Source organism: Pan troglodytes, chromosome 3 (assembly GCF_028858775.2).
Source record: "Pan troglodytes isolate AG18354 chromosome 3, NHGRI_mPanTro3-v2.0_pri, whole genome shotgun sequence".
Classification (NCBI taxonomy): domain Eukaryota; kingdom Metazoa; phylum Chordata; class Mammalia; order Primates; family Hominidae; genus Pan; species Pan troglodytes.
The window spans coordinates 187236630-187251809 of NC_072401.2; the positions used below are offsets into that span (position 1 = coordinate 187236630).

The following is a 15180-nucleotide window of genomic DNA, read 5'->3' on the forward strand; positions in this document are numbered from 1 at the left end:
ATAAACCACATTTAGTTTAACAGCAAAGTATCCACACTCATTCTTTCAATCTTTCCTTCACAGACAACATTTTCACATACAGCACAGAGGAAAATATCAATAGGCAGACATCCCATGCTACATTTGAATTAACATTTTCTGTTCTCAATGTGGAGAGAAAACATGCATTTTTAAAAAGAGAAAACAGAACTTTGGAATGCAACGAACAATATCCGGGTAACATGTAACATTTTACCTTAGAAGAGAAACATTGGTAGAAATTTCCAGTGCACTGAACTCTCAAAAGAGTTTCTTTTCTTTTTAAACTAAGCATCAAGACCAGTATCTGTAATAGATACTTATAATATTGGAAATGACAAGCCTTAGCATCCCATATACCCACATTAATATTTTCAGTGAATGAAAGTTAACGTGTTTGTTGAATATATAAACTCAGTGTAATTTATATTGACTACCTAAACTTTACCTTTTAGGGGAGAAATGCAAACAAATCATTCATAATACATTTCAAAAGCATTTGCTTCTAAATGATAGCTACAGGGTAAAATCAGAATTTGCATGGCAATTGTATAAGTGACTGTTTGATGACTACTGAAATAGCTATTAGATCCATGTCCTTAGACTTTGGGACCAGTTCTTAGATTTCCATAGTTATGAGTGGATTACTGATAGGCTGAAATCTCTTCCTGCCAATTGTCCATAGAAACCCCACTGGTCCAAGCTTGGATGGATAATTCTGAGGTTCCTTTCAGTCTATGAGTCAATGATTCACCCACTTCCTAAATTCTTTATCCACACCCTTTCTATCCTACTTGTCTATCTAGCATAAGACTAGGTACTCACAGTACTAAAACTGTAAGCTCTGACTCGGTTAACTGGAAACCTTTATTAACAGTGTTCTTAGAAATTTCACTCAACAGTCTGTGGATAGAATATTTAAAACTAGAGTGCGTAAGAATTACTGCACACAATTATGACTTAAGAGTGAAATAGTTTACTCCTGTAAATCAATATGACTACTAATGATGTATCTATTATTAAAATTGGAAGATATTCATATTTTAAGAAAAATTATGACTAACCAGTTTTCCAACCATCTTGAAGGTCATTTAATTCAAGATATTATTAAATCAATTTAAATATATAAGATGGTAATTGTAAGTCATTGATAAGCCTGTATCATATTACCTATTTCAAGTTCTCTTCCAGTCCAATAAAACTTTATATATGTATAAAACTTTCATGCAGAAGTAAGATTTGTATACATCAATTGCCATTAATATTATTTTGTAATAACTTTCCAGTCTTTTTTTCTCAGTCTTCTTTCTTATTTCAAATGTCTGCAGAATAATGTTCTCCCACGTGTGTCTACATATCATAGTTTTCTTAACCATTCCTCTCTTTTTTTTTAGTTTTGAAGTTAGAATTGGTCTAGTCTTTTTTTTTTTTGCTATCATAAATAGCAATGCTATACACATTTTTTATGCAAAGAGCTATTTTCTTCTTTTGAACCATTCTTTAGAATATATTCCCAGGAGTAAAACTTCTGGCCAAAGAGTATGCATTAAAGCCATATGATTTTGAGAATGTACATGTTAGTCACTGAAAAATACTGTACTCAAAAGTAACTTGAAAATGTCTAATATGCCAGACTGCATATCATATACCAAGATAGCTACTACTCTTTCCCCAAAACAATCGTAGCACCATTTGCAGTGCATAATAAAGTTATGAATAAGAAAATATTATTTATTCTTGTCTTAAGAGAAAATGTTGTGTAAAATATATTTCATTATGCTCTAAAATTGGCATCCCTGTTTTCACACATTTAAACCATTTTAATATTTTAAAATTGAGTAAAAATTTCAACTTCTACATCATGGCATCCAATGCTTTGTAAAACTGGTTAGTTTCATTTCATTGCTCTTTTGTTAAAATGTGAATACCACTTTAAAAATCAAATTGTTCATTAATATAAAACAATCAACTTTTAAAGTCCGTATATCCCTTTTTAGTTATCATCATTATAATTCTACTAGTTTAATTCCTTTAACTCAACCCACCTCATCAATCATTTAACTGAACTGTCCCATTGACCATTATGAAAATTTGGTGATTGCTGCAAACCTGCAGCTTCCTGGATCCCACGTCCATGGCTGGAGAACGTATGTTCCTGTGTGGGGCAGCCAGCACCGTCCTTGCTTTTTTTTTTTTTTTTTTTTTTTTTGAGATGGAGTCTCACTCTGCCACCAGGCTAGAGGTCAGTGGTGTGATCTTGGCTCACTGCAACCTCTGCCTCCCAGGTTCAAGCGATTCTCCTGCCTCAGCCTCCCGAGTAGCTGGGACTACAGGCATGCACCACCGTGCCCAGCTAATTTTTGTATTTTTAGTAGAGACAGGGTTTCACCATGTTAGCCAGGATGGTCTCGATCTCCTGACCTTGTGATCTGCCCGCCTTGGCCTCCTAAAGTGCTGGGATTACAGGCGTGAGTCACTGCGCCCGGCCCCCGTCCTCGCTTTTACCTGTTTCCCAATATCTCTTTTCCCTTCCTTCATATCTTTCAAACCCTGCCCCTCTTTTTACACACAAATCATCAGTTTTCTATACTGTTCACATCCTGAGGCCAGAATCAATCAAGACTTTTCGTAGCAGAGAAGTTGTGTGTGTCTTATAATGGCGAGTTTTAGAACTTTTCAAAGCTTACCTTTAACAAGAATCACCTCCATGTTAATGTGGATAACTAGGAGACAGTTTTGAGGAAAGCTGACTAATTACAGTACTTGAAGTAGTTTATTTTAAAGGCATTTGACTAGTAGGGAATGAGTAGCAAGAACAGTTATCTAAGACGGCTCATCTGCGTCTTTCTGTTTTGGGCGTTAAGCACCATATAACCTTGGGGATGCCTCAGCTTCCCTATCTCTGAAATCAATGAGTTGGACAAGATGAGGGTTAATCGGGTCCCCTCAGGGATTCCATGAAGGATACACATTTCCACAGATGTATTTCCTCTGCTGTGTAAAGGTGTCCATCATCAGTTTTACACAGAGAGCTGGGACACTGACATTGATTGGTTAATTCTCATGTGTCTCGGTCACGTAAAAAAAATAATGGTTACAATTCAACTCCATTTTGCAGATAGTAAACCAAAACCCGAAGATACTGGATAATTTCTTAATGTGACAAATAGGTAAAAAAACAAACAGAAAAAGAAACAAAATGGTAATTTCGATGTGCACGCTATTGCATGAAAGATTACTATGATGGACTACTTGGCCTACCTTGGCTAAAATCAGCATCTTAATTTTGACGCTGAGGTAGGTGCAAATGTCCTATAAGGTTATGTAAATAGATTATCTGGGGAGACTGTCTTTAGCCCTTTGCCCTTGGTGATGTAACTCAAATGGCAAGTCGCTTAAGCAAAGATTTGTAATGCAGCTGCATTCTGTCGCCACCTAGTGGTGAGCAGTGGCAGCAACAAGCTGAGAGTTGTTTCTGCTTTATCTGCCCCTTTTAATCCAAGTTCCCAAGGCTGGATTAATTTTAAAAGCCTATTTTAAAGGCCACAGAGTGATGTGGAATAGACAGTCATCTGTTTTCCTAACCATGTTCTTCCCTTCCCACGTTTTAAATTTTTGAGAAAGAATCCCTTGTAAGCCACCAGCATTTTTGGTCCATGTCCATTCTATTTTGACTATCTGTGCAGGCATTTCCATTTCTCCTAACTTCTTAGCAGTTTTAAGATAAATATAGAACAATATACACTGTGACATTCAGAGAGGCTTACACGAGCTGAACTTAGAAAGATGGCTTTCAACTGACACATTACAATCACTGTGCTGGGCATTTTGAACAAGAATTATATTATGCTTATATTTCCTTGATGAATCTTAAGAGGAGAACAAGAGAAAAATCCAGTGAAGCATGCTGCGGTTTTCATAGTATCCTAAATATGTATTTTTTTCTGTAGCCCTGACTATGTAAGTATTTTTCTGTAGCTATTTTTTAATGTTGTCAAAAACGGATACAAAAGAGACAAGTTTTAAACACATGCTAATTTCCAAAGCCAGAACCAATCACAAGTTGCTGTTCATAAGGAAGCTGGTTTGAAACATCATGGAGTCTGTAACATCAGTAAAATATATACTTTCCGATCTTAGTCAGCTACAGTCTGTTGAAAAGCCGTCTAATTTATCAAAGCTTCTGCAGTTATCTCTGGAGGATTAGCTATATTTAGTATCAAATAATTATTAAATAAGGATTGACTGTTACTTTAAACACTAATGCAAAAAAACTCTGAAAGCAATATAAGCAGTGCTAAAGTGTTTTTATCATTTTTTTCATAAAATATTAGTTGTCATATTTGCCCACCAGAATTTGACGAAATTCTCCTAATAATACCACATTTATGTTTCTAGAGGCTTATTTTTCCTTCTTAAATTATGAAGGTAAAACACAACTTTGCATAAATCTAAAAAATAGAATATTTATGGTTCACACAAACACACGCGTAATCTGACATACAAATACATAATGTAAAAATCAGGCAAAAAATAAAAAAAAACCTTAAGGGGAACCAAAGCATACCATCTCGTGGACCCACAGGAGGGTTATAGATGGGTCCTCTTCACTGCAAAAGCAGCTTATTTTTTGCTTTGGCTCTGGAAGGCCATTCGGGGGAGTCTAAGAGTCTCTACAAATTGGCATTTTTGTCTCTATGGCAACACAAAACTGCCTCAGCAACAAAATGAGGTCTTCCTATGCAATGCAAAAAGCACAAAGTGGCATGAATGCAGAATAATATCTACTCTTCTTTAGAAATAAAAAATGAAGACTTCTTTGAAATCAAGCCCTTGAGAACTTCTTGAAACGCAGAAGCACGGCTATGCGATAGACCAGTTAAGGTTGAATCAGGGTCCATTAAAACAGAAACGAGGAACGGAATCCTGACTTATGTCCAGAGGAAAATTTCCAAACTCCTTGGCTGCATTCCTTAGAATTGATAGTAAGTACCATTTAGAGTCCATGTATTTTAAAGTACTGTAGATATTATAGAACGAAGTAGCTAAGGGAAAGTAATTTGACCTTTAAGTTCAATCAGAGCTGGCAAGAAATAGGAAGTGGATAGAATCCAGACAGCAGTATGGGGACAAAAGGCAGACTGAGAGGATGTAGTGCACATCACCAGAGAAACAGAAGATGTTAGACAAGAATTATGGATTTAAAAAAATCCAAATTGAATGACACAGAAGCAAACATGACCGGAAGTGTGTGAGTTCAGCACTGTAGATGCTTGGCAACAGTTTTTTCTTTGCAGGAGAAACGGTGACTAGAAAGCAGTGATTTAGTGTAGAACCATGAGACAGATGTAGACCACAAAACACACGACACTCTTATTTGTAGAGTAGAGAATCTGACCATGTCTTTGTGGAGTTTGGAAACCTCACACACACCTAAAAGGGAAGCACATCACCAGGTGGTCGCTTCATCTTCAGGGTGTCTCCAGCCTTACTTTAAGGCCAGTTCACAGCAAAGACAACTAAGGAAGAGCCAGCCCTGGGGGCAGGGGGAGGTGGCCAGGATGTCTGCCACAAAGTGGGGGCATGCTGACCCTACCCTGTGGGAACCGCTGAGCCCTCTGACAGGCGAGCCGCAGAATCTCCTAGACATCACTGGGCTACGAGGAGGCTTACCGAGGACACATATCCCGCTTTTTAGGTCAGCCTGGAAAATGTACAAGAAGTTAGTTAGCTCTCATCTTCATCACACAGACTTCAGGAGGAGCTTTCCTGGCTGGCTTTTTCCATGCACACACAGCATGCCAAACTCCTGCACAACAGCAGGGCAGGGAGGGTCCACAGCTTCTCCAGCTGCTTATACAGTTTCCACACCACAGGCACCAGCTGCCATCTTAACATGGCACCCACAGGCACAGCAGAAAAAGGTTCACAGAGGAAAGCTGGCATAGGGAAGAGGCCAAGAACATATAAGAAATGTTATGTCTTTTTAAATTTTTTATCTTTTTGAGACGGAGTCTGGCTCTGTCGCCCAGGCTGGAGTGCAAAGGCACAGTCTCGGCTCACTGCAACCTCCATCTCCCGGGTTCAAGCGATTCTCTTGTCTCAGCCTCCCAAGTAGCTGGGATCACAGGCACCCGCCACCATGCCCAGCTAATTTTTGTATTTTTAGTAGAGACAGGATTTCACCATGTTGGTCAGGCTAGTCTTGAACTCCTGACCTCAAGTGATCTGCCTGCCTCGGGCTCCCAAAGTGCTGGGATTACAGGTGTCAGCCACTGCGCCCAGCCAAGAAATGTTATGTCTTTCATAGAATGCTTAGCAATTGGGTTCAAGATGCTCTCAAACCTGCCCCGCTTTTTCATCTTATTGAAGGGGTGCAAGGTGAGATAGAGGAGAATTTGGCTTAATGCCTGTCAAATTTCATGGACTGTATCAGACATTTGTTGGAGGCAAAATTTTCTAACAAACACATAAGAAGAAAATAAGGCCTTTTTGGGGGGAAACATGGTGAAATTTGATGAACTACTGAAGTGCCAACCTGCGGGCTGGACTGTTTTGGTGGTTTTTATTTATTTATTTATTTTTTTATTTTCAGAGTAAGATCTTTCATATGACAGTGAGTAAGCTGACCTTCTTTTGTGTAGGTTTTATTTTCCTTCCAATAGCGGACAGGATCTGGCAGTGTACTGCCTGGTATTTGATCTGGCTTAAGAGAACTTCAGGAGGAATAAAACACGCTTAAATAAAAGCATGTGGTTTTCTCAACTCTCATTTAGAAAAGTTTTCCTAATTCTCAGTAATGATTGACCTCAAATCCCCAGCCTCTCGGGATGAAATGTGTTGGGCACCATTGCTTAAGTGTCGTGGCAGACGATGCTTGATGCTCTCCACATCCATTCTCTTCTTGGTCCTCAGTAATGGGACCAGGCTGTTGGGTAGGCACATGGCCATTCTGGATAAAGACCACATTTCCTGACTTGTAGCTGGATGTACTCATGTCATAAGCTGAGACCGAGGGGATATATGCAATTCTGGGACATGGCCTTCAAGGGAGAAGGTGTAATCTCCCATCTTTTCTCCTTCCTGCTGGTTCGTGTGAGAAGGGAACTACTCGAGCTGCCACCTGGGACCCATAGCGGAAGCTTCTCTCTGAGGATGGCGATGAGCCAACATCAGATGGAAACTCCTGGGTTCTCTGATGACTGCAGAGCCACCATACCAGTCCCAGACACCCTTCATTTATGTGTAAGAGCAATATATTTCTACATTGTTTAAGCTATAATTATTTTGAGTGTTCTGGGACTGTGCTTATCCCAGTCTTGACTAATACAGGGGTTCAATGCATATCAGAGCTCTTAGAGAAAAAAAATAACCCCATTTAGCTCTTAGAATGCTGTGGATCATAACAGCTGGAAAGAGCACGTGAACATATTAGGAAAAATCAGGGCCTGATTTCATGTTGAAAACTGTGCGCCAGGGATCCCCTTCTGATGGGACTGCTTTAGGGTGACGAGACTGCCTGGTGGGACCACAACCACTGAGTTACTTGGAAGAAACCTAAAAAAGAGCCTCTCACTCTCCTCACAGAGCTTCCGCTGCAACTTGAGGCCACATGCAGCAAGTCTCTTGCAAAATAGTCTCTCGGATGGAAATGGAGGCTCAGCTTATAGAGGAGCTGAGATTTATACTATTTTTTTTGAGATGGAGTCTCACTCTGTTGCCAGGCTGGAGTGCAGTGGCACGGTCTCGGCTCACTGCAACCTCTGCCTCCCGGGTTCAAGCAATTCTCTGCCTCAGCCTTCCGAGTAGCTGGGATTACAGGCACCTGTCACCACGTCCGGCTAATTTTTGTATTTTTAGTAGAGACGGGGTTTCACCATCTTGGCCAGGCTGGTCTTGAACTCCTGACCTTGTGATCCACCCACCTTGGCCTCTCAAAGTGCTGGGATTACAGGCATGAGCCACTGTGCCCAGCCAATTTGTACTATTTTTTTGTTATGAAAAAATCATTATTTTAAAAGCAGATGCTCAAAAGACTGGGGGAAATATTGGATTCAGATTTATACATTAAACATAATTTATGTATCTTTCAGTCATCTGTAATCTATAAAGTGGTAGGAACTTTTACATTTATGGAAGATTTTGGATTGCATTTACTTTTATGGAGATTTTCATTGTCTTAGAAAACACTTTAAAGAATGAAATTGCACTGACAACATGAGTTAACTAAACAATGGTTGATAGGGGTTGATAAAAATGTTATTACAATGATTTCATGCGTGCTATACTATGTCATTAAAACATTACTAAGAGTTTATTTTCTCTTTGCTTTCAGTGCTGGGTTATTTCTTTTCTTTACAATGAGCATCAGCATTCTTGAAATGGAAGAAATAAAAAGGCTTCGGACTCAGATTGGCACAGTTTGTAACTGGGTCAGATGCAGAATTAAACTATAATGGCCTAAAATTACGAGTTGATTCAATTTGTACTTAAATTTACAAGCACAAATAACTTCAGTGAATATATTCTTTCAATGACTACGAAATAGATTTATAAGGTTTAGAAAAACTCAGTGGGAGATTCAAAAATCGAGATTTCCTCCTAAATAGGAGATAAAACAGAGAAAATCACTTTGATTTGCTGGAGTTAGTCAGAAGTATCTCATGTGGTCATTAAAATATTCTTTTAAAACATAGTTATTGTGAATACCTCCATTCTCTCATGTCATTCTGCAAACAACTGAAACTTAAAGAATATACGAGAAGAATTTTGTTCTTGCAGAAGAGTAAACCTTTTTAAATCCTGGATTTGTCCTGATGCTACGATGGTGCGTCCTCCGTCTTTCCATATTAGAGAACTCAGATTCTAAGGCTACTTTCCCTCTTATTGACTAAGCTTAAAAACCGAAGAACAAGTTAAAAAAAAAAGACAAGAAATAAATACCTTGGCCTTAAAAATAAAACCACAGACAGAAGAGAAAAAAAGAGAAATTCTTAGCCTTAGGCATCATATAAAGTGGCATTATTTAAAACATTTCCTAATTATTTTCTGCCAGCTAAGAAAAAAAACCTCAAAGAGCAAAAGCAATTAAAGTGTTTCATTTTTTACAAAGTTCCTTTCACGCCTAACAGGAGCACATAGATAGACTATGTCAGCGAATGGGTTTGGTGATAGTGGTTTTGAGATTGTATAAACGGCACTTCCTAATACAGAACCTTAGCTGTATTAGAGCCCTAAATTTTTACTTATGTGCAGAGGCTCTCATTTCACATTCAAAAGACTGAATGTGAGGGTGAGCTATTACGTGAAGTCTGTCACCTTTTTTCCAAAGGAAAATGTTTTAGGATCATTCTGAACATAGAAGGAAAACATTTCAGTGATGGACTAATTTCATGCTGTGGTTGTCATTAAATCTCTTTCCAAGGCCAGTCATTAATTTTGTTAAAATAATTTTTTAAAAATAGTATCTTTAGGTTAAATACCAGCGGAACTGTCAGCCTGCAAGTCTCAGAGATGGATGCTTTGTGAAGTGCTACAAAAGGATGATCCTTCCCACATCCTCATGAATTTACGTCACTTTTGTGGAAGAACAAGGCTCAAGACAGTCAATGCCAAAGATCATCCTGTCTCCAGGCTCTGCTGAACCTGCCGATCGGTGGGAAATGACGGGAGACAATGAGTCCACTGAGAGGTGATGGAGAATGGCAGGCACTGAGCTAAGATACCTTAAATGTGATGCTTCTCATGCTGATGGCCAACTGAAAACAATCTCATCATTACTTCTTATTATGATATACATTTTAATTTGTTTTTCTCCTCAATCTGGGTATAGCTGCTATGCAAATATGTCTTTTAAATGTTTGGATAGAGGCCACGCCCATGATGTTAAAAGTTAGCAATCAGTATTTATGTAACTTCGTAGGTCTTGTGAGAGGGCGCAAATCTGAATGCATACATCTTACTAATTAAGCTCATTGAAGACATGCAATAAACCACACTCAAGATGCAGTTACCTTTAATTTTGGTGGATTGATCTCCTGTTGATAAGAATATTTAGGGAGGAGAGGAGGTGAGCAGGGCTGAGAAAGTGTAGAGTCCAGGTCAGAAACAGAGGCGAAGAGAGAATGAAATGGAGGGGAGGAAAGCAGGTGGCTGGGAAAGGGTGTGGTTGCTTGCTCTCCCGAAGAAAATGACGGCGGCTTAAATATCGAGGAAAGACGAGAGGTGATTATGCTTGTCTCAGGATGAGGTTACATGCTCTTTACAGAATATCCTCTCAACTTCCAACATTTTAAACTTACTAATAACCTTGGGAAGTTATATTTATGACAAATTTTTTGCTTTGAAACCACTAACTTCCTCTTTTGAATTTGATTCAAAATCCCCAATGGTATGATCAGTTTAATTTTTCGGATGGGGGTGGCTGGAGATAGGAACACCTATATTCTATCATTTTATCATATATTTATATGATGGCTCCTTCTAAACGTGAAGGAAAAAAGTATTTAAAACCATGCAATGACTGTAACTTGCGTGTAAAGTAGGTTGCCAACTATAGTCAGCGTGTCACAAAGCTGGGGAAGCCGTGGCCCCGCGTGCAGGGTGTGAGCTGGTGCTGGGATGAGCCGGCCTAGGGTACTGTCTGCAACAAAGAGCACGGCCTGTCAGCAAAGCCACGCATCTAATCACACCTTCAGATTGATTGAATTGAAAGGAACATTAGTTACTGAAATAATTGATGTAGAGACACGTTTGGCTCATTGCAATGAATTATCTATCTGTTATTAAATAAGGTGTTTGTTTTACACAAATGCAGGCATGGCCAGGTTATTTTGAAATACAGGAACTATGAAAGAATTTGACTTGGATAGTAGCATAATATGAACCATCCTTTCTGTTATTTCATAATTTCTATAATTGCCAGTAATTATACTTGCTTCTTAATTCACAGGGTACATTTGTGGGATCAAGTTTCTTTTTATTTTTGAAATGGAGTTTTGCTCTTTTTGCCCAGAACGGAGTGCAATGGCACAATTTCAGTTCACTGCAACCTCCGCCTCCCGGTTTGAAGCAGTTCTCCTGCCTCAGCCTCCCGAGTAGCTGGGATTACAGGCACCCAACACCATGCCTGACTAATTTTTGTATTTTTAGTGGAGATGGGGTTTTACCATGTTGGACAGGTTGGTTTCGAACTCCTGACCTCAGATGATTCACCAGCCTTGGGCTCCCAAAGTGCTGGATTACAGGCGTAAGCCACCGCGGCTGGCCTTAAGTTTCTCTTTTTTTTTTGAGATGGAGTCTCGCTCTGTCACCCAGGCTGGAGTGCACTGGCACGATCTCAGCTCATTACAACCTCCTCCTCCCGGGTTCAAGTGATTCTCCTGCCTCAGCCTACCGAGTAGCTGGGATTGTAGGCACCCACCACCACGCCTGGCTAGTTTTTGTATTTTTGGTAGTGACGGGGTTTCACCATATTGGCCAGGCTGATCTCAAACTCCTGACCTCAGGTGATCTGCCTGCCTCGGCCTCTGGAAGTGCTGGCGTTGCAGGCTCATTTTTTGTTTTAAGAGAGAGGTTTGCAAGCTAAAGTTTCTGGATATTTTCTGCCTTTGTTGATTAAAACCACTGTTCAAGATTCTTCATAACATGAAGATACAATACCCAGTTCTTAAGTAGTCAATGTGAAGTCAACACGAAGAGAATGACCTCTTTAGAAAATCGAAAGGGGACAGAAGTGCTGTTTTTCTTTTCTGTTGTCTTTGTTTATTATTAGCATTATTATTTTTGCAAAGTGCCGTTATGTCAAAGGTATGGTGTACAGTTTCTCATCCTGGAATAGGACAAATTTCTGGGCATCAATTTCCTCTTCTCTAAAGTGGGGATGATAATATCACACACCTCACTGGGTTTTGACGATTAAAGATGTAGAGTTTTTAGAATAGTGTCTGATGCTCAGTAAGAGCTCCACTATTAGCTATCATTATTAATATTGGTAGATTACAAAGACTATATCAATTACAAAGACTTTTAAAATATAAGTTTATGGTCCTGAAGAAAAATGGGATAATGGAATTATATCACATATTTACATCATTTAATTAAATATGGTGTGTTTTCATACACCCACTCCACCCCCATCTTATATAGTATTTGTGTTTTTTGTTTAAAAAAACCTGTTAGTCAAAATAGGTATTTATTAATATGATTAACTGTAATAGCTAATCATAGTAAGGCCGGTTAGTTCTTCCATAATCAGACAAAATTAAAATACCTCATTACTGGGTTTTGCTGCATTGCTGTCCTCCTTGGGGGTCCTAGGATCTGTGGGGGTGGCTATGGGGTGTTTTAGGCAGTTGGGTTTCTCCTCCTCCTCCTCCTCTTCAATGTGCAGGTGTGGGGTGCCCTCTGACCCATCGTGGCCACACCACCAGGCGTCTCCTTCCTGAGGGTCTGGCGGCCCTCTCTGGATGCCTGACACAATCCCCTCATAGATGCCCTCATCTTCCTCTCCAATGACCGGAAGGGGTACAGGCAAGGAACCCACGCTGGTGCACGCAGAGGCCACAAAATTATCCCCTAGGACTTCTGGTGCCTTCTTAGGGTCTGAGAAGCCCCTTCTCATTTTTCTCAACTCTGCAAAGTTGCTTTGAGTTGTCGTTCTGGGATCCTGAAGAGGCTCTGCATGGTAAGGCTGGGCTGCAGCCGAGGCCACACCCGCGTGAGTGGAAGGTGATTCGGCAGGTGCAGTCGCTGGGGACAATGGGAGGAGGACAGCAGGTTCCTCCTTAATTTCCAGGATGGTGTCCTCTAGGATGGTTGGTTTGGCTTGGTCAGCGGACAAGGTTAAAGCACCAAGCTTCTCCAATTCACCCAAGGAGTCGTCCAGGAAAGGAGGTGGTGTTGGGGCCAAAGGGTTTGCTGGTAGACATGAGGCTGTCAGGGACAACCAGCCCTGGCCAGTTCCCCGGAGAGCTCCTTTATCTGAGCCAGGTGAGACTTTGTGGGTGGGAGGAGGGGCTGGTTCACTGGAAGCCAACTTGGAAATGAGCACGGATTATGAAGTTAAGAAAAAATAAACTAAGAAAATAATAATAATGCATCAAAACATAGCGATGGAGAAATGCAGAAAAGATGCGGTGGTGAATATGAAAATAATTTTATGTTTAACATAGATTTGAAGACATTTAGAAGATATCTAGATTTGAAGGTATTTTGCTGAAATTTAAATACATAAAATCATTTATGTTAATTAGAAAAGTTACTTCACAAATGAAACTGTACTAGTTTTGGAAGGGGTCTTAAATGTCAAACAAGATAAAGATGATATAGAGATTACCAGGACAGTAAAACCTTGAGAGATTTATTTTTATTTATTTTTAATTTTTTTAAAAATTTTTTTGAGACAGAGTCTCACTGTGGCACCCAGGCTGGAGTGCAGTGGCGTGATCTCGGCTCACTGCAACCTCTGCCTCCCAGGTTCAAACGATTTTCCTGCTTCATCCTCCCGAGTAGCTGGGACTACAGGCGCATGTCACCAGTACAGCTAATTTTTATATTTTTAGTTGAGATGGGTTTCACCATGTTGGCCAGGCTGGTCTTGAACTCCTGACCTCGTGACCCACCCACCTCAGCCTCCCAAAGTGCTGGGGTTACAGGTGTGAGCCACCGCGCCTGGCCCTTAAGAGATTTAATGCTTACTTACTTTAAACTATGTTGAAAAGATATTACAGGTTTCCAGATACTGACTTAGTAGAGTATAAACGACTCCAGAGAAATGTTAATGTAGAATGAAAACCAATAGTGAAGTCATTTTATTTCCTGAATGTGTGTAGTGTTCTCTTGTCCTGCAGGATAGCCCAATCTTTTAAACGCTGACAATTTTCTCACTTATGTTTGCAAGGTGATTACAACATATGAATAAAGTATTTTAGATCATTATATGTTAACAAATTTCTAAGTGAATAAGTTCTGAAAACTATGTCTCAAAGACAGGAACCCATGATCAGAATGAAACTGAGCTTACATAACTACGGCTTCAAAGTTTTAAAAAATCCAAAGTAAATATTTACATAGAAAGCTCACTTGATGCTAATGGGAGGGAGAACTTCTGCCTCAGCTCCCGTTCTCTTTCAAAGCTTGACATTTATGTGAATCAGAGGAGGTACGAGTTATGAAGCTTAATCTTCTGAAGTAAAAATATACTTCTACATACGTAGTATTACTGATGTATTTTGGATATAGTAAATGAAACAATACATTTGAAATTGTATGCAAAGGTATTACAAGTAGTTGTGATAAATATGTACACCCCATATGTACCCATAAAAATTAGAAATTAAAAAATGTAGTTCCAGAAGTGCCACTTACTAACATTGGAATACATTTATCTACCCTTGCTGGACTAGAGAAAATGCTACCTGCTATGTGCATAAAAGCCTTGAGAAGGGACCTTTCACTTTAGGTCTCTCCAGGTAGATGTCTTTGATTTGGAAAGAAAAAAAAATCTCCAAAAAGATTCTGGAGATACACTTTCCAGCTGATTGTTTAGGATAACACTTTACACAGGGAAGCAGCCCTCTTGCTCCTGGGGCCTTAGTGTGTGTGAGTGGGTGATGCATTTCCTACTTAGCTTTTGACTCCTGTGTCCTATAGTAGGAGTGGGGTATTAATTAAATTTATTTAGCTTTTTTTTTTTAAAGTCATCTTATCATGGGATGACATAAATATCACAAAACTCATGTGAGCATCTTAATACAGGATTCAGGACCTGGGCTGCTTAGCTGCTGACACACAGTGAGACTGCACGTGTGGTTTGCGCCTAGGTAGACAGCCACTCCTGTTAAGTCCTGTAGATGCTGAGTTTTCAATGAGATATAAACCACTCAAGTCTCATTCAACAGTCTACAGAAGTTCCCTTACTAGGTAGAGTTCTAGTTTATACCCCTTGTTACATAACACAGAAGTTTTCAGTAGTTAGATTTGGAAAGTCTGTGAAATATATAATAATTTCAGACCATCAGGTTTCCACTTTCACCTTCTGTTATGCCAGGAATATTATGTAGATGAGAAAGAAAGATCTTGAATTCCCTTGTCATTACTGCCACCATCACCACTGCTATCTGATGCTGCGACTACGCTGTGCCGTCACCACCACAGTCACCG

General features: G+C 39.6%; 1 protein-coding gene across 50 annotated transcripts in view; it reads right to left on the minus strand.

Moving 5' to 3' along the window:
- Positions 1-15180, minus strand: part of SORBS2 (sorbin and SH3 domain containing 2) — a 370848-nt gene that overhangs the window by 8841 nt on the left and 346827 nt on the right. For 6 of the 50 annotated variants that reach the window (XM_016952610.4, XM_016952609.3, XM_016952614.4 and 3 more), the window contains 3 exons: positions 12290-13054; positions 10032-10217; positions 5615-5722 (listed from right to left, as the gene is read on the minus strand). The exons of 41 other annotated variants lie outside the window; for them this stretch is intronic. In XM_016952610.4, coding sequence (XP_016808099.3) covers positions 5615-5722; positions 10032-10217; positions 12290-13054 — 1059 coding nt within the window. The remainder of the gene's footprint in view (positions 1-5614; positions 5723-10031; positions 10218-12289; positions 13055-15180) is intronic. 3 more of the 50 variants (XM_063810033.1, XM_063810035.1, XM_063810034.1) reach the window with 3 other exon arrangements.